Below are 19,852 nucleotides of genomic sequence, written 5' to 3' on the forward strand. Positions count from 1 at the left end.
TATTGGTAGGTTCAGTTGACTCACTTTCAAAATCAACCAACTTGCATTTGGGAGGGTGGCTGTTCAAATCCCTATCTGCCTATCCATATTTAGGTTTTCATTGTTTCCCTCCATCAGTTAATAAGGAATCATCCTAGCATTTGATTGAAGTACACATCCAATTTTCTGCCACATTTCCCCCCAATCTGTGGGAGTGCTCTGTATCTAACGACTTTATTGTTAATGGCCATTAAACAACAGAATCTACTTCCAGTCTGTCAATTTGTTTATCATTATTCATATCCTGCACATAAGATTAAAAACTAAATAGCTGCACAACAGCTTTTACCATTTTATGAAACCATTGCTGTTAATGGGCCTCACTTATAATGGAATATGTGGTTTGGGACTGTGGTCAAATTTTCCACCATACACAAAAGTGTGTTTCGTCCTGTCATTCAAAATAGTTGTATGTGCATTTCTAAAATGGCGCAAAAATTCCAATGAACCTTAATCACCTGTTATCTAAAAATTGAAGATGCATGAAGTAAATCAGACTCCAAAAACTTAATATCACCAAGCAGTGAAAAATATTCAGTTATATAAAAATGTGGATAATATTATGTATTTGAGAGGAGTGAAGATTAACTATGACCAAGACTATCAACAGAAGTGGTAACGAAAACATTGATATGTGCTTCAGTAAAATTACTACCTCATTACTGACCTTTTCTGTTAAAGTAACAGCATAGCAAAGCCATTTTGTAGTCTTAGATGCGATGGCAGAAATACATTCTAAATCAATAATATTATATTTGCTACTAAATATAGTTTTTATTTATCACTAAACTTCATGGCAACTGCAGTTTGAAACATCAATACACTGCACAAAACAAAATGTAAAAACAAGCAAAGCTCTGTGTGAAATACTTCACACACATATGTTTACAAGTACCAATTAGTCTTGTTGTTCTGAATGTCCCTCATTATGCCTTTTACTGCACACCTCAACAGATACAAGAGTTGGACAAAATAACTCTGTACACCATGCTGGCTTCTAACACATTCTGAGCACCGGATACTGATGTATGGAAACCCTAACAGTAATCAATAATGTTTTCTACCATTACGTGCAAAGAAACTGTTTCAGCTCCTAGACAGATTGTGACAGAAGACAACTGGCTCTTAGTTGTTTTACAACTGAGACCAAGTGGCTCCATAACATTCAAGCCTGTTGATTGTGGAGGCTACGATGTGACTTCATTATTATTCTCATCCAAAAACCTACATGAGTGAAAAATTTATCTTCTTGCAATCCCCTCTGGCAAAAATCATCAACAGAACACATGATGAACATGTATACGGCCATGAACTTTGATGGTGACCAGTTTCTGGTGCATTATGATTTGATTTTAGGTTATGATATGTTCTAAGGTGCTTTGAAACCATCAGAGATGGCACAAAGGCCGAAATCAATTGTGAAATTAACTGGACACAATATACCTTACAGTTATATGGGAAGATGTCATTACATACATACTGTGTAACAGTTGCACCAACCAGAATGAAAATATCTCTCATGCATGTTATGTTTAAGTAGTGTCTGACATACTGTTTTCATTGACACTGTGTTCACCTGATACATACAAAGTTCAGCAGTCACATTGAAGTACCAGTGTTTTTCTTAGACAATAAACATAACCTCCTGTCAATAAGTTTAATTTACCTGAAGTTTACTTTACATCTCGCTATTGCATTTAGTAGATAGTGTTTGCTCAGAAACTCTATTCTGTCTTGACACTAGGTACAGTAACTAGCTAGTAGATTTATGACAATGATCAAGGATGCATCAACTAAACAAGCACTGACAACTTTGTCTTAGCTGAAAGTCTTGTAAGATTCAAGACGTCATCTCAACTATCACATACATACTGATGGCTAAGACATGCCCAGAGGAGATGTAAATGCATTAGAGATGAATCAGAAAACAGGCTCCAAAGTAGAGGTGCTTATATCAGAGTTTTCATATTATTTTGTTAGATTCCTGGCCAAATTTTAGATGATGTTCCCAATGTAATGATTTCTTACACTATTCCATGTACAACGCATTAAATTAATCATCTCGTGACTTTTTCCCCATTGCTATTACCTGCATCTACAGAGAAACACTCATTCCACAGGAGTTCGTTTCTCTGATGCTATAACTAACTTTTCCCTTAGCTCAATCTTACATCCTTTACACACATTTCAATGGTCATGATCACTTGTACTGCTGAGTACATCTTCAAGTTCAACAGCTATAATTTTCATTTTAATATGTCTTCCTAGTTTCCCATAAGTTGATTCACGTTCAAACCTTCTCACAAGTCAGCTGTCTCTTCTCAACTCCAAATTCTGCTCAGCTTCTTTTCTGCAGCCTCAGCGACAACCATTTGTGCTTACACTCTTCTCAGTACCTACACAGGCATGTTGCAAAACAAGAAAGAAATTATTCAAGATACAATCAGGTGTGTGTGTGTGTGTGTGTGTGTGTGTGTGTGTGTGTGTGTGTGTGTTTCTATTAAATTAGCCTTACATGTTTGGTCAGTGAACTCCCACGACTGATACTTTTTCTTCTCTTAAATGCTAACAATATTTCAAAACAGAAAGGTAACAGCATCTACCAACTCTTGTGGCACTTATTAGCTACAGCTTAACGACCCAGTGAGAATAAATTCATTAGGGGTGAGACTCTCACTAAAGGTTGAATGAGGGTTAGGGATAGAAATGGCAGTAGCCTGGTTGGAAGAAATAATGCACCTGTCACATGAAGTGATGTAAGGAACCACAGAAACTCAAACCTGAATGACTATGTGATGGTTCAAATTACACTCCTCCCTAATACGTATACTAAAGCAATAAAACAGTGTGCTAGAAAATGATTAATTGTTTAGTTCTCGCAGTGCTTAGTGGTTAACCTGTTAGACGTGGTGGGTGTTGCGGCGGTAATGTGTATTTGGCTATCTACGTAGTTGTGTGTACTTTCTACCAGAAGAAGGGACAGAAAGCTCAAGAGCTAGTGTTCACTGTTTTCTGTTACATGTGTCTATGTGCTACACATCAGTCAGCTACAGGCGTGTGGTTGGCTTTCTTGATCATATGTACAAATATACTTTTCACCTCGAGATGATGAGAAATATATTTATGATACTGCTACTGTGATTTCTTCAAAGTATTAGTAACAGTTGCAGATAACCCGTGTCCAATAGAAATAAAATACTGATCAAAATTATACAACAATAATGTATCGTTCCCAGTTATTTATTCATCTGCAACCATCATAAATTGGTCAATTTTGAGTCTTCTGTCTGAGGGGCTTTGCACCATCCAGAACAGCCTTTGTATTATGCCAGAAAAGAGTGAGAAATTTGTTTTTACATTAGATAAAAGAATAATTCTTTCAGTGTAAAGGAAAGCAAATTGAAGCCACAATAATTTAGTTCAGGATGGTGGTAGTCATTTGTTATTCCTAGCCTACAGACAAAGTGTAAATATGAATCAAACTACTGTGATACACTTTGTGAATGTTATGAACTTGTCATATAAACACATGAAAGATAGACGGTTTGTTCAAACCTAGTGAGCATTTCTCTGGCTACAGAATTTAAATCTTTATGGTTAATTTGATCTCTCTTATTTGCACATTTGTACTTACACAGTGCTACAAACTATTTTGTAATTATTATTATTATTATTATTATTATTGTTGTTGTTGTTGTTGTTGCTGTTTTCGCAGAATAATGTCTGCTACCCAACATAAAACAGTAGAAATAATTTGTGCCAAACTTCCACTATAAGTATGCTGTTGAACAATGGCTCATTCTTTCAGAAATAAAACACTGTTGACAGCTATAGAACTCTTCCATAACACGAACTAAAGAAAATCTTTATTGTGCAGTTTTTAGTCATCTTGCTTGTGTAGTAATGTATGTATTGTTGCTTTTGTATTCCATTTGCTGCCAACTGTTTCGGGTGCGAAGTTAGCCTGAAACTTTTCAAAACTTTTTGAAATGGCAAATAATCATAAAGATACAATTTTCTCTGACTTCCACATATTTATTAACACTGTTGGCCTGTGCCCTCGGCGGGTGCTCACTTTCAAATAAATTTTTGTACCTGGGCAAATATATTCAGCTTGCCTCATGACACATTTCTTTACCACAGAGAAACCCACTTACTTATAGACAATGATGTTACAAGTATTATAATATGTTGTAAATATTAAGAATAGAAGACTGACAACTTCATGCATACACTGACATAATATAAACACAATTCTGATGCTGCACAATTCATGAGAAAGAAACATGTTGGTCAAAATGTCTTCCATGAAAAATGTGCATATGCACACCCACCTCAGCTACACACACTACTGTGATGTGACAACAAGATATGTTGTGAACATAGTGAAATAAAATTTGGTGAAGTATTTAGCCACATTGGAATGAACCTCGGCAATTTTGCTTCTTACATTAGGGATTAGGTACAATACGCTGAAAAATGTAAGCAGCTAAAAAGTGTGCACAATTACAATGGCTATCCAGAATGAGATTTTCACAGCGGAGTGTGTGGTGATATGAAACTTCCTGGCAGATTAAAACTGTGTGCCCGACCGAGACTCGAACTCGGGACCATTGCCTTTCGCGGGCAAGTGCTCTACCAACTGAGCTACCGAAGCACGACTCACGCCCGGTACCCACAGCTTTACTTCTGCCAGTACCTCGTCTCCTACCTTCCAAACTTTACAGAAGCTCTCCTGCGAACCTTGCAGAACTAGCACTCCTGAAAGAAAGGATATTGCGGAGACATGGCTTAGCCACAGCCTGGGGGATGTTTCCAGAATGAGATTTTCTCTCTGCAGCGGAGTGTGCGCTGATATGAAACTTCCTGGCGGATTAAAACTGTGTGCCCGACCGAGACTCGAACTCGGGACCATTGCTCAGTTGGTAGAGCACTTGCCTGCGAAAGGCTATGGTCCCGAGTTCGAGTCTTCGTCGGGCACACAATTTTAATCTGCCAGGAAGTTTCATATCAGTGCACACTCTGCTGCAGAGTGAAAATCTCATTCTGGAAACATCCCCCAAGCTGTGGCTAAGCCGTGTCTCCGCAATATCCTTTCTTTCAGGAGTGTTAGTTCTGCAAGGTTCGCAGGAGAGCTTCTGTAATGTTTGGAAGGTAGGAGACGAGGTACTGGCAGTAGTAAAGCTGTGGGTACCGGGCGTGAGTCGTGCTTCGGTAGCTCAGTTGGCAGAGCACTTGCCCGCGAAAGGCAATGGTCCCGAGTTCGAGTCTTGGTCGGGCACACAGTTTTAATCTGCCAGGAAGTTTCACAATGGCTATCCTCTACGTACTTTTATCATTCACAAGAAATGTAATGAAGTTATCCATCTAGAAAGTCATGTATGTTACCACACTGCTTCTGGGTTTCAAGCAGGTGCGTCAGCCCCAGACTGAATCTGCCCAGTGGATTAATGATGAGAGCTGGTGTGCCAGCCAGCTTGGGTGTGGTTTTAGGCAGTTTTTCATGTCTATGTGAATACTGGGCTGGTACCCACATTACAAATCAGTTACAAGGTTTGCAAACACACACACACACACACACACACACACACACACACACACACACACACACACACACACACAGAGAGAGAGTTGGGTCACACAAATTCCACCCCGTGGGGTAAAGGGGTGGTGACAGGAAGGGCATCTGGTCACCCTCTAATCCACAGTATCTTCTTGGTCTAAAAAGGCTGTTCCTGCACTGTCTAATAATTAGCTGCTTTATGTGGGAGGGTAAGTTTCAAGAGCAACAGAGTGGCCACAGGAAGTTTGATGATCACCATTTTCCCGTGCAATTGGCACAGCATTTGTCACCGAGGGAATCCTTAAGTTTTGTGCAAGAATGCTGAAGATATATTCATCATCATGAATTACTGTTTAGGAATTCCTGAGTCACCCTATGCTATCCTCCCATGTATGCATTTTGTGATGAAAATGGATGAAGTTTTATGAGCTTTTTTGATGTTCTAAGCTCCCCACTATACAAATAGCTGATTTACTTTGACCACCAACCCTACCAGAACAGGTACAATAAACACTCTCGGATAGCTACATTTATATGCAAGCCTGAATATGAATAGGATACATTGAAGATGGGCAGTCTGTGCCAGATTATTACACAAGCAATGGCAGTTGTGTCAAAATTCAAAATCAGGCAGGGCTTCTCATTATAATCTTTGAACAACAGATAGAATCACATGTATTTTATTGAAATATAATGTAAAACCAATCAGCAAACCAATGAAGAAAATTAGTTCTGTGAGACAGTCTGTCAGTTTTGCTCACTGTGCCAGTCATCATCTACAGATTCACCATAAAAAGAACCAAAACCTTGACCCGTAAAACAATAATATATTCTGTTCACATATGTTTTCATATTTATCTAATCACCATTTCTCATCTAAATTGGAAAAATGATAATTTTCATACCTTTACAGACAGGAAAATTCCAAATAACATTGGTGTTCTTATATTTTATGCCACTAAATGAATTTAGTCTGTAGAAAAATAACTGAAAAACCTATCAGAATGGAAATGACTTTTTTCTGTTGGCAATTCCATTCTGATTTGCTACAGCGTAAATTACTTTCCTAGTGTGTCTCAGGATGAACTATATTAAAATTGATTACAATTGTGCTGAGATGTTTAGTGAGTGATGAAGGAGAAATGAGGTGTAACAGTTCCATACATAAGGGGTGTTCAAAAAGAAACAAGCCCGAGTCTGAAATGCACAAACTGGTGACAGGAGAGTAAAATCGTGGCGTGTGTAATGAGGTGTGGCTCCAACCAGAGCGTGGAAGTTCACAGCCTGTTGTTACAGGCCATGCGTGCATGTCACTTGCCTATACAGAGCTAGCAGCAGCATGTATCAATCACCCAACATTGTCAGTCGCATTGCAAACAGTGACATGGAGGCATCAAAAGACAAGCAAAGAGGCAGTGTTTGTTTTCTGGCAGCAGAAGGAGGAGGAGGAACAGCCATTCGTTGACAAATGTCACAAGTGTACAGTAAACACTGCATGTCCCTTGCAAGGGTCAAGGTGTGACACAAGCACTTCAGGGAAGGATGGGTGTCATTAGCTGATGGTGCTTGGTTTGGAGCACCACACTGCATTACCGAAGACATTGTCCAGCTGGTGGACGCACTCATTACCCAGGACCACCGACTGACAGTGAAAGCCATAGCTGCCGTGGTTGGATTGATTGTCGGAAGTGTTTACACCATCATGAAGGAACAACTGCATGTGCACAAAGTGTATGACCCATGGGTGCCCCAGTCTTCAACCACACCAGGAAGTATGTTGAATGGCTCACTGTCTTGCTCATCTGCAGCGCTATGCTTGGGAAGGGAATGTGTTCCTGGCACGAGTGGTGGCTGGAGATGAGTAATGGTGTCATCACTTCAAACCAAAATCAAAATGACAAAGTCTCCAGTGGAAGCATCCAGGGGCACCACCAACAAAAACAGCCAAGGAAACCCACGAGTGCAGGAAAGGTTATGCTGACATTCTTCTTTGACAAAGATGGCCCCATTCTGATTCAATTCCTGCAGCACGGGACAACAGTGAGTCCGCAACGTTAACCCGCAAACCTCAACCACCCTTCACCAAGCGATCAAATTAGAATGACCAGGCAATCTCATCCGTGGGGTCATTCTGCTCCATGACAATGCAAAGCCTCATATGGCCAACACAGTCACAGCACTCCTGCAGAAATTCAAATGGGAGGTTCTCGGCCACCCTTCATACAGTCTGGACCTCTCCCCTGTGATGATGCCATTTTTGGTCCCCTTAAAAAGGCACCTCGGACGACGACGTCCAGCTGTATGTGTGGAACTGGTTAACATTGAAGCCCCGAGAAATTTATGAGACAGCCATTCACCACCTTGTGTCATAGTGGGACAAATGTCTCAACAGCCAGGGTTAATACTTCTAACAGGTACTGGTTTCTGTAATTATGCCTCCAGCTCATTTCTTTTTGAATGCCCCTTGTAATTTACTTGTACAATATTGAAGAAGGAATTCTCACATTGAACAATTGTCTGGTGATATGTGTTGTTCTTTGAATTATTCTTTATGTTTAATAGCTATATTGTATCATAATAACACTGCTACTTATGATGGTCTCTTTGTTAATAGCCCAGTTGCATCCTCTTCACTCTAGTGTGTATCTGACTTAATAGGCAAAGCATTGGAAGCTGAAGCCTTGGAATGGGGCAATATTCTTGTTCTAAACTGAAATTGCAAGAAACTGTGGAGCACTAGACATTGAATACAGCCTTTGTTCCCGAAATAAGGGCTGGGTTTAAGCATTTTGTTATGTGGTTACAGAGAACTTCATAAATGTCAACTGATTTTACTTGCACATCTGTTATAGGAGAAGGAAAGGAAGTTTGATTGAAATGTGCTACCAACATCAGGGTCTTTAGAGATGAGGACCTCTGTAACATATAATGGCAGAATTATAAACATTTAGGCAATAATGAAATTATTATACACTTACCAGATTAAAATGTTAACTCTGTATGTTAATAATACTGTGACAAAAATATAAACTTGGGAGCATGTGAGAAGAATTCTCCATAAATTCTCGTATTGGAAACTTTTCCCTTCTCACTTCCTGAAAACAGAATGTTGCTAGATGACAATTCTCAAAGACAAAGAGATTGCCAATTTGTCAATTTTGGTCTTCATGGCAAGTAATAGGTTTAAGGGATTTTTAATGGTGAAACCATTCTGACACATTCATTTAAATCAGTTGCACTACCACGAGAACATTTTTATATGTTCTAAAAATATAAAATATGTTGCAGACTGACAGACTGAAAAACTTCAGGTTCAAATGTCCCAAAAAGTAGCAACACATACACCATGCCTACATACCTGCACCATACAATTTTGTACTGTAAATAGATGGAAAAAATATGGATGACTGTAAATGCTTAGACATATCACATAGGAACAGTGGGAAAGAAAATAGATACTGTGTACACCTGCCAAATAATTTGGAGCTGTCAACAATGTTTAATACTGTTATGCCAAGCACATTATTTTTTAGGTGCAATGAATTCAGCACATAATTTTATGCTTCCTTCCAATGTATAAACGAAATATGTATCACAAATTTCAAAATTATTTTCTCTTCCCAGACACATTTATTCTATTACAGTATGACAATAAGTCCATGTAGCACTTCCAACTGCACTAAAAGATGACAAAAAGAAGTTCAGAGTTTCATGCTATACCAGTGGTGGGGGTCCTTAGGAGAAACAGTGCTACTCCACTGTGGTCATTCCAAAAGAAATGCCATTCGACATATCGGGGCAACCATCCCAGCATTTGCCTGAAGTAGTTTATACAAACTACACTCCTGGAAATTGAAATAAGAACACCGTGAATTCATTGTCCCAGGAAGGGGAAACTTTATTGACACATTCCTGGGGTCAGATACATTACATGATCACACTGACAAAACCACAGGCACATAGACACAGGCAACAGAGCATGCACAATGTCGGCACTAGTACAGTGTATATCCACCTTTCGCAGCAATGCAGGCTGCTATTCTCCCATGGAGACGATCGTAGAGATGCTGGATGTAGTCCTGTGGAACGGCTTGCCATGCCATTTCCATCTGGCGCCTCAGTTGGACCAGCGTTCGTGCTGGACGTGCAGACCGCGTGAGACGACGCTTCATCCAGTCCCAAACATGCTCAATGGGGGACAGATCCGGAGATCTTGCTGGCCTGGGTAGTTGACTTACACCTTCTAGAGCACGTTGGGTGGCACGGGATACATGCGGACGTGCATTGTCCTGTTGGAACAGCAAGTTCCCTTGCCGGTCTAGGAATGGTAGAACGATGGGTTCGATGACGGTTTGGATGTACCGTGCACTATTCAGTGTCCCCTCGATGATCACCAGTGGTGTACGGCCAGTGTAGGAGATCGCTCCCCACACCATGATGCCGGGTGTTGGCCCTGTGTGCCTCGGTCGTATGCAGTCCTGATTGTGGCGCTCACCTGCACGACGCCAAACACGCATACGACCATCATTGGCACCAAGGCAGAAGCGACTCTCATCGCTGAAGACGACACGTCTCCAATCGTCCCTCCATTCACGCCTGTCGCGACACCACTGGAGGCGGGCTGCACGATGTTGGGGCGTGAGCGGAAGACGGCCTAACGGTGTGCGGGACAGTAGCCCAGCTTCATGGAGACGGTTGTGAATGGTCCTCGCCGATACCCCAGGAGCAACAGTGTCCCTAATTTGCTTGGAAGTGGCGGTGCGGTCCCCTACGGCACTGCGTAGGATCCTACGGTCTTGGCGTGCATCCGTGCGTCGCAGCGGTCCGGTCCCAGGTCGACGGGCACGTGCACCTTCCGCCGACCACTGGCGACAACATCGATGTACTGTGGAGACCTCACGCCCCACGTGTTGAGCAATTCGGCGGTACGTCCACCCGGCCTCCCGCATGCCCACTATATGCCCTCGCTCAAAGTCCGTCAACTGCACATACGGTTCACGTCCACGCTGTCGCGGCATGCTACCAGTGTTAAAGACTGCGATGGAGCTCCGTATGCCACGGCAAACTGGCTGACACTGACGGCGGCGGTGCACAAATGCTGCGCAGCTAGCGCCATTCGACGGCCAACACCGCGGTTCCTGGTGTGTCCGCTGTGCCGTGCGTGTGATCATTGCTTGTACAGCCCTCTCGCAGTGTCCGGAGCAAGTATAGTGGGTCTGACACACCGGTGTCAATGTGTTCTTTTTTCCATTTCCAGGAGTGTATATAAAACCTAAATCAACAACAAGAGAAGGATAGGGTGCTATTCCCGTATAGAGGTGGTGTTGAATGGCCTTCATTGGAAGTTGGCAAAACCAAACAGACACATATTCACACATGCATAGCTCATGCACACATGGACACTGTTGTCTCTGGGGAAGCCCTGACTGTGAAGTGTCTGTGGTGAGCAACACATATTTGCTGTGGTGAGTATTGGGGATACAGAAGTGACCTGGGGCAGGGAGGGGGAGTGAAAGCACAGAGACATGAGATAACATGCTAGTGCTGCCTATGGGAGTAAGCAGAGATGTGGTGGCGCACCTCTTAAGTTATTTGTGTAATCATCAGCGGAAAATTTCCAGATTGGCTAAAATATGCTGAACTTAAGCCTCTTTACAATAAGAAAGATAAAGAGATACCTTGAAACTATCAACCAATTTCACTTTCGCCGGTTTTTCCAAAAAAAATTTGAAAAGGTTGTGTTCAAGCATCTCCTTAAGCATCTGACTGCAAATAACATATTGTCCAAGTCACAGTTTGGGTTCCATAATGGTTCTGATATAGAGAAAGCTATTTACATGAATAGTGAAAACGTATTTAATTCATTAGACAACAAGTTAGGGATTACTGGCATTTTCTGTGAGCTGTCAGAAGCGTCTGACTGTACGAATCACAATATTCTCTTAAGTAAATTAGAATATTATGGTGTCACCGACAGCACTGTGAAATGGTTCGAGTCTTACCTAACAGGAAACAAAAGTTGTCATCATGAATTACTCGTGCAGTATGCAATTGGTCTTCATCTGATTGGGAATTAATTACATGTGGTGTTCCTCAATGTTCCATATTGGGTCCATTGTTTTTTCTTGTGTGCATTAACAACCTCTCGTCTCTTACATCACCAGATGCTAAGTTTGTTTTGTTTGCAGATGTTACAAACACTGCAATAAGTTGCAAGCCAGGTAAAGATTTAGAAATGTCTGCTAGTAATGTCTGCTAGTGCAATTTTCACTGACATTAAGTGGTTTAAAGCTAATTCACAGTCATTTAACTTTGAAAAGACTCACTGTATGCACTTCAGAACCTGTACAAAATTTTCTCCCAGCATGTGTATAACATATGAAGACATGCAGATCGAAGAGGTTGATAGTGTTAAATTTCTGGGATTCCAACTCGAAGATAATTTCAGTTGGGAAGGGCATACCACAAATCTGTATTTGCAGTGAGAATGATGTCGGATGTAGGAAATATAAATATAAAAAAAAAAACTTGCATACTTTGCTTACTTTCATTCTACGTGTCATACAGGATCATATTTTCGGGTAACTTGTCAAACTGAGCAAAAGTTCTTAGTGTGCAAAAGCGTGTAATAAGACTAATTTGTGGTGTAAATTCAAGAACATCATGTAGAAACCAATCCAAGGAATCTAACCAATGCTCAGTATATTTATTCCTTAATGAAATCTGTTGCAAGTAGTATATTTCTACTTTCAGGCAATAGTTCAATACATAAAATCAATACTAGGAATAAGAATAATTCACATAAAGACCTAAAATCACTTACCTCGGTCCAAAAAGGGGTCCAATATTCAGGAACACACATTTTCAATAAACTGTCAGCAACCATTAAAAACTTGGTTTCAGATAAAACACAATTTAAAAAGAGTTTGAAAGTCTTTATGATAGGCAATTCCTTCTACTCTACAGATGAATCTCTTAACAGAGACTGTTAGATCAGCTTAAGTAAAAATGTCTGTTAGATTTCAGTTCTGACAGCACTTGGTCACAACAGTCAAGATTAGGTATTTTGTATATGATAAATGTATTAAAAGTGCATAACTAAGTTTCATTCTGATGGTGTACTAATTCTGTAAATATTAGCAGTTTCAGTTTACTGTAATGTATTCGCCTATTTTGACAATCTCCAGACAAATGGTCAGGGTAGTGATTATTATATTCCAATGTTTTACGTTTTCCATGTTAAACTTTCTGACTTGTTCCACACAAGTGAGAATCCCCTCAATTTTGGGTCTACAGAATCAAAACTGAATCTAATCTAATCTAATCCTCTTCTATAGCCCCAGCATCCACCTCAGCAAAGGCTGCTGCTCACCTCAGACACAGTCACTATTGGGCCTTAGTATCTGGAAACGACAGTGGTCATGCGTGGGATAGTTTTGCATGTCTGAATATGTGTGTGTGTGTGTGTGTGTGTGTGTGTGTGTGTGTGTGTGTGTGTTCTAACTTTGATATATGATCTAGTCCAACAGGTAAAAATATCTAGCAGCCTTTTTTCATTGTGCCTGTCTGTCATTCAACACCTCCTCAATATGGTGAGTAGCAATTTATCTTTTCCATATTTTTGTTATTCCATCCTGGATTTTCCACTGTTTGATAAAATGTAAATCACGATAATAGGAGATGAAAGGGAGTCCTAGTCTTCCTGAAAATTACAAAATATCATCTAAACTTAAACAAAAGTAAATTTCTGGAAATGTGGGTTTGCTGTCACAAACCGACTGATTTTCTTATGTGTGACCACAACATCCCTACACCTAAAATAATTGAAGAAGCCATTGCCTTTATTATAATAAGCCTACTACAAATTATATATCTAGAATGAAATTTTCACTTTGCAACGGAGTGTGTGTTGATATGAAACTTCCTGGCACATTAAAACTGTGTGCCGGACCGAGACTCGAACTCGGGACCTTTGCCTTTCGTGGGCAAGTGCTCTACCATCTGAGGTACCAAGCACGACTCACGCCCCGTCCTCACCGCTTTACTTCTGCCAGTATCTTGTCTCCTAACTTCCAAACTTTACAGAAGCTCTCCTGTGAACTTTACAGAACTAGCACTCCCAAAAGAAAGGATATAGAAGAGACATGGCTTAGCCACAGCCTAGCAGATGTATCCAGAATGAGCTTTTCCCTCTGCAACGGGGTGTGCGAAAGGCAAAGGTCCCGAGTTTGAGTCTCGATCAGACACACAGTTTCAATCTGCCAGGAAGTTTCAAATATTATATAGTTATTCTAATACTGATTGAGCAACCCGGGGGTAAACCAGGTTGCAGGAATCAGCAGGTGGCAGAGGCCACTACGTGACAGTAGCAAGTGTTCAATCATACTTCACGCCATAGTCCACCACAGCACACAGCCCTTCAAATACTGCATTTGAGAAAACGATGCACTTCAAGGACATAATTTTATAATGTTGTACTGTTACTTTAATGTTGAGTTTGATCTGATGTTTTGAATCTGAGCTACAACTCTGACTTGCAAAAATCACTCAAAAACTGTATAAAATCTGTGTAGTTATATTTGTACAGTAAAACAAACCTGAAGATTACTGAATGTAACAATTCTTTATTCAGAAAAAAATATCCAGCGATATCCTAACTAATTTATTTTGGTGAAGATGGAATTATTGTTTAAATACTTTATAAAGTGTGAAAACTCCAAAGGTAAGGAAACAAAATTAAGGAAAAGATGCACACTGGAGGGTGAGTACCAATAGCCATGGTTGTATATACACATATAAATAGAAGAGAAAGTTGTATACAATGGAGGATCTCGATCAAATTAAAATTCATTAAAGTAGATGATGATTTTCAGCATGGGCCATCCCAATAGGCCCAAAATTTCCATTAAAATTGAAAGTAATATCTTATGAGAATTCATGCAGTACACTGCTAACAATGTTCTGTCTCGGATAAATTTGATACAATATTTTTATGTAATCACACTTAATCTTGATGAACGCTCAATGAAAAATTACTAAGAAGGAAAGCTTTATACAGGGTGATTGCGATCTCAGAAAATTTAACTTACAGTTCAAACTTAGCTAATCATGTGCTTATTTCAATAAATACATCCAATTATTTTGCTGAAATATTCTGAAGATATGGTAAATGGATATGACAATAATAGTTCACACAGCCCCTGTTCTGACTAGAAAAGTAACTTTGCTGTATTTTGATCCATAGTTTTTATCCAATCCAAATGCTAATTTCTTACTTCTCAGTTTTATGGTACTTAGGCTCCATATAAATATATGGCACTTAGTTGTAAATTAGTTTCACTAACAGTGTAAACACAAAAAAGTAATATAAAAACGAAGTAATGTACAATACTACAAATTTACAAAATTTTCTTCAAAGTTACATGCACTTAATAGTGAACTAATCAGAAACTGTGCAAAAATGAAAGAAAATACTTTACAAACAAAACAAATACAGTACTTTTTAAGAACAGAAAAATTAATGTTGGTATAGTGAAAAATCACTCACCAACACAGCACAAGGCAATCCAGTCATTAGGATTCGTGGCTTCCTGGATGTTCCACTGAAGGTGAAACCTGCCATTGCTGCATCCCAATACACTTAGTCTACTACTGGATGTGGATTGGTTGGTAGACTGTGACAGCCACTGGCTGCGGATGTGACGCGTCCTGTCTGCTGAGAGGGGTCTGTGTCTGGCTCTGACAACCTCCCTTGTAGCTGGTGCTACAACCGTGGCTTCATCTGGTGCAGCCGCCTGCTACAGCATCATGTGGAAGTCTTCATTACAAACAGATTAGTTTTGCAAATTAAAATTTCAAGAACACCATAATCACATGGCTAAGTCAGTGCTGATCATGTTAGTCATTAAATGTTTATAATATGGTGAGCACCACCTACATACAATTTATTACTTTAAAAACTTACACTATATATTCACTCCACACAAAGACAAAAGTACAAAACCTCTACATGGCCATTCATTTCACACAAATTTTCACTCAGAGTGAATCACAGACCATTCTACTCTGATGAGTCCATACATTATGACCACCTGCTTAACAGAGTGATGGTCCACCTTTGGAACATAATATAGCAGCAATTTTGCATGGTGTGAATTTTACATGCCGCTGGTAGGTTTCAGGAGGTATACGGACCAGACGTCTACGCACATTTCACCCAATTCATGCAAATTACGGGTCGGTGGTTTGCGGGTGCTGAGCTGGCATTCAATAGTGTCCAAGATCTGTTCCATTGGGTTCAGATAAAGTGAATTAGGTAGTCAAGACATAAAAGTGAGTTCACCATACTGCTGCTCAAATCAATGATGCCACTGCCACTGGGTAAGGCATCAAACATGAAATGATGCAGGTGGTCTGCAATAATGTTCATATAGTCCACAGTTATCTTGGTGCCTATGATTACTACCACAAGCTTCCATTTGAGGATATGCGATGTGGTACGGAAACAATATAAGTGGAGCATAGATGAATAAGGAAATGGAGTATAGCAACAATATGAGCCATAAATGGGGAAACCCAAGTGGAAGTGGAAGCTAAGGTGAGTGTCCCCCATGGCATAATACTGGCCCCCCACCACTTTCTGTCCACAGCACAGTGCACTTTTCATGCCTGGATGACTGTTATTCTGGACATGACATCAAGATGGTGTAACATGAAATGTGATTCAGCTGACCAGATGACACGTTTCCATTGACACTCAGTCCAAACTCAATGATATCATGTCCAGTGCAATTACAACTGACAATTTCATTGGATCAACAAGGGAACAAGTACAGGTCATCTTCTGCAGAGCATCAAGTTCAGCAACATGTGCCGAAAGGAGCACTCCAAAACACATGTGCTTGCGATCACTGCCTATCCTGCTTTACAGAGTGGTCAGACCTCCAAGTTACACAGTTTACGAACAGGTGTGGACATCTGAACCTTGCTTCTTTCTTATGGTTTCATCATCTTCCAACTACTTTCCATAAATGCTCACAGCAGTAGCATGTGAACAGCCAATCACCTTCACCATTTTTTAGATGCCTGTAGCCACTGGATTATAACAGGCTGCCTCTTGTCACAGTCATTTTTGACTGGATTTCCCCCTTTATGGCTCACATTGTTGCTAGGGTGATTCCTTATTCATCTCTGCTCCACTTGTATAATTTCCTTCACACATCACATGCCCTCAACGCCACCAGGTGGAATTCATTCTCCTGTTGGGCAGTGGTGATAATGTTTTGGCTCTTAAGTGTATGCTGTTTCATTAACGTAACACACACACACACACACACACACACACACACACACACACACAAACAAAGTCTCTGTCAGCAGAAGGCACATTGTGTGGCTTCAGCTGCTAGAGACTGTGGTACTGTGTGTGTGTGTGTGTGTGTGTTATCTATTTTTGACAAAGGTATTGTAGGTTGAAAGCTTATTTTGTGACAGTCTTTTTGTTGTGCCTATCTGCGACTCAGCATGTCCATTATATGGTGAGTAGCAACTATCCTCTTCATAATACTGTTAGTTTGAAAATGGATGCTCAACTATGGAAACCAAATTTACATCATCTGTCTTAAAATACAAATGGAGTATACAGCTGCATGTTAAGAGTGACAAGCACTGATTGCCAGTTTGTCAGAGTGACTTTATCAGCTGTACCTGAAAACCAATTAATATTTTTTTATCAATTTTAAGCCTTAAATTTTTTGAGTTGTTTCCACTGCATTGTGAAAAGAGAAATAGTTAATTTTGAAACTTTTGTGATATCTGGAAACTGTTGCTGCAAACTGACACCCTGGAGGCCTCAATCACCTAATTACACAGCAAGTTCATAAGCTTTCACTGTTTTGTTGTGATTGCAGATAGCAACTAGTTTTGATGTCAGTGTGTAAGATCGTACTTCTTGGGTAGTATCGTGACACTTTCGATCACATGGTTTTTTGGAGAATAAAAGATTTTTGAATATTTTAGCTATGAGTATGACATTTCAGAATTTTATGAATTTTTATTGGGACGTGTTTTTAAAGAAAGCAGATGGGCTAGAAACTTTACCTGTGCATCATTCGATGCGTCAGCTGATGCACCACTGATGTCAGCCACAACAGCCTCAGCTCTTGTTCCAGACTCTTCAGGAACTGGTGATGCTGAGGTAGAATTCGCTGAAATGAGAAAGCGGTAAATCTAACGAGCTTATAAGCATCACTGTTTAGTTCCCTAGATAATTCATTTTAGTGCCACTGAAGCAACTATGAAAAGTTTGAATAAGAGTCTCTTATGAAGACGGACCATAAAAGCTATCATTTCTAAGTGTGGATTGGTGGTAGTTGTTAATTTCCATGAAATGGCAAGAAATGTTGTTGAGAGGTATGGCTATTGGAAGATGTGAGGATACAAACAGTTTTAATAGGTGCAGATAGTAGTGTCTTCAATGATATTTGGTATGTTTTGTACAAATGGATAGAGGCAGAAGCATCATGCAATGGTAAAACGTTTTTATTTAAAAAGTGGACTACGGCCAAGATGTGTTGCAGGAAGTTCAAAGGGTTGTATGACAACACTTGCGAGCATTTTTTATCATATAAATAAACTACTTTTTCCCCTATGGCTATGTCCATGTGTGTGTTTGACATTTATATTGGACACACATCCTCCTCCCTCCCTCTCTCCGTGTCCACCTCTTCCTACTCCATCTCTCTGTATGTCTCATTCTCCCAACTCTACCTGCCTATCTCCCCCCCCCCCCCCCCAAATCACTCTTAATCAAATCATCTCCCCTCTCTTCTTTGTCCATCTCCTCCATTCCCTTTTTCAGACCCCATCTCCCCTCCTCTGTTCACCCCCTCCATTATTAATTTCCTCCTCCCCCTCTTCGTTTGCCACCTGTCCACTACCTCACAATACTTACACCTGCCTCAGGTCACTCCATGTCAGATCAACACAGAAATAGATCATTTTCTACCTCACCATCTAAGATTTTCTTGAAATTTGAGACAGGTGTACTGTTGGTATAGACTTAGAAAAATATAAAGTTTTACTCAGATATGATAACTTGTTTCTGAATTACAGAGCTGTAAAGTTATCATAAACGGGCACAAAAACAGGGAACAGCAGTTTTTGAAACTGCTGTAGAAGCTTTCCTAATTGAGCTACAGACCTGGGATGAATACTATTTTACAACATTTTCCACGCCCTTTTCTGTAGACACAGGTTTATGTAAAAATTCTTCTCAAAACAAAATTAAAAATTTTGATTTTTTTTTCCAAACAGTCCATGCTTTAAAAAATCCAAATTTACTCCATGAGTTACTAGCATTGTAAGTCACAGGCCAAATTATAAATTTGGGTTGATGATTTCTCTGTTAATTAAAAAAAAAATGAAGACTGAAGCTCTATTTCCAATACTTTGAATGTGTACTCGTGTTATTTATTACCACATTACAAATATTGATACTTTCATGAAAACAAATATGTACACTGTTGTGATAAAAGATTCAAGTAAATAGACCACAGTAAAACTAACTATTAAGTAACAGGATCTGTTTATCATTTTAAGTTTGAAAAGACTTCATTCGTTTGGTAAACACCACTTTCAAGTAAGTTAGTAGTTCTTTCAATAGGAGCAATGGGATTCACTTTCACCTGAACATCCCATTACTGACACCCACAGAACATTAGCATTTCTTGGATATAAGAAAGATGTAAATGGGCCAGCTGGACGAAGAAAATTTATTTTTACCTCATCAAGTTCATTTATCTGTAAGACATACTTCACCCACCAGTTTGCTTGATAGACAACAGTGATGTAACCTGAAATATCTGCTTATTTTAGTTTATCAGGAGATTTTGACACTTCCTTTTCACAGACTTCTGGAAAAAAAAAGAAGGTTTTTCACCACCTTTTTTGATCTAGTTTACAGAATGAATGCACGGTGCTGATGTTTTCCTTTGATAGTCAACGCTTGCTGAAAGTGATTTTTCAACAAACATTCTGATTCAACATAGTCTTTTTGAGCTCAATATGCCAAGCCTACATTGGTAATGTTTTCTACTGCCCATTCAAAAAGTTGCAGTGTTGATGGTATTTGGTTTCCAAAGGGTCTTTGCCAGCTGGTGCGAGCTGCCAGTCTCTTTACATATCCTCAAAAACTGTCACAAGCCCCTTTGATATGTGCTGTGGAAAAAAGTGTCACTCTGCTTCCACTTT

The 19,852-nt window shown here is 39.9% G+C and overlaps 1 protein-coding gene across 2 annotated transcripts in view; it reads right to left on the reverse strand.

Moving 5' to 3' along the window:
- Positions 1 to 838: 838 nt before the first annotated feature.
- LOC124605442 overlaps positions 839 to 19,852 on the reverse strand; it is a 50,820-nt gene continuing 31,806 nt past the window's right edge. The window contains exons 3-5 of one of the 2 annotated variants that reach the window (XM_047137118.1): positions 17,702 to 17,808; positions 15,150 to 15,396; positions 839 to 2,435 (exon numbers count right to left, since the gene is read on the reverse strand). In XM_047137118.1, coding sequence (XP_046993074.1) covers positions 2,398 to 2,435; positions 15,150 to 15,396; positions 17,702 to 17,808 — 392 coding nt within the window. In that variant the 3' untranslated portion in view covers positions 839 to 2,397. Of the gene's footprint in view, positions 2,436 to 15,149; positions 15,400 to 17,701; positions 17,809 to 19,852 lie in introns of both variants that reach the window. The other variant, XM_047137116.1, reaches the window with a different exon arrangement.

Source organism: Schistocerca americana, chromosome 3, assembly GCF_021461395.2.
Source record: "Schistocerca americana isolate TAMUIC-IGC-003095 chromosome 3, iqSchAmer2.1, whole genome shotgun sequence".
Taxonomy (NCBI): Eukaryota; Metazoa; Arthropoda; class Insecta; order Orthoptera; family Acrididae; genus Schistocerca; species Schistocerca americana.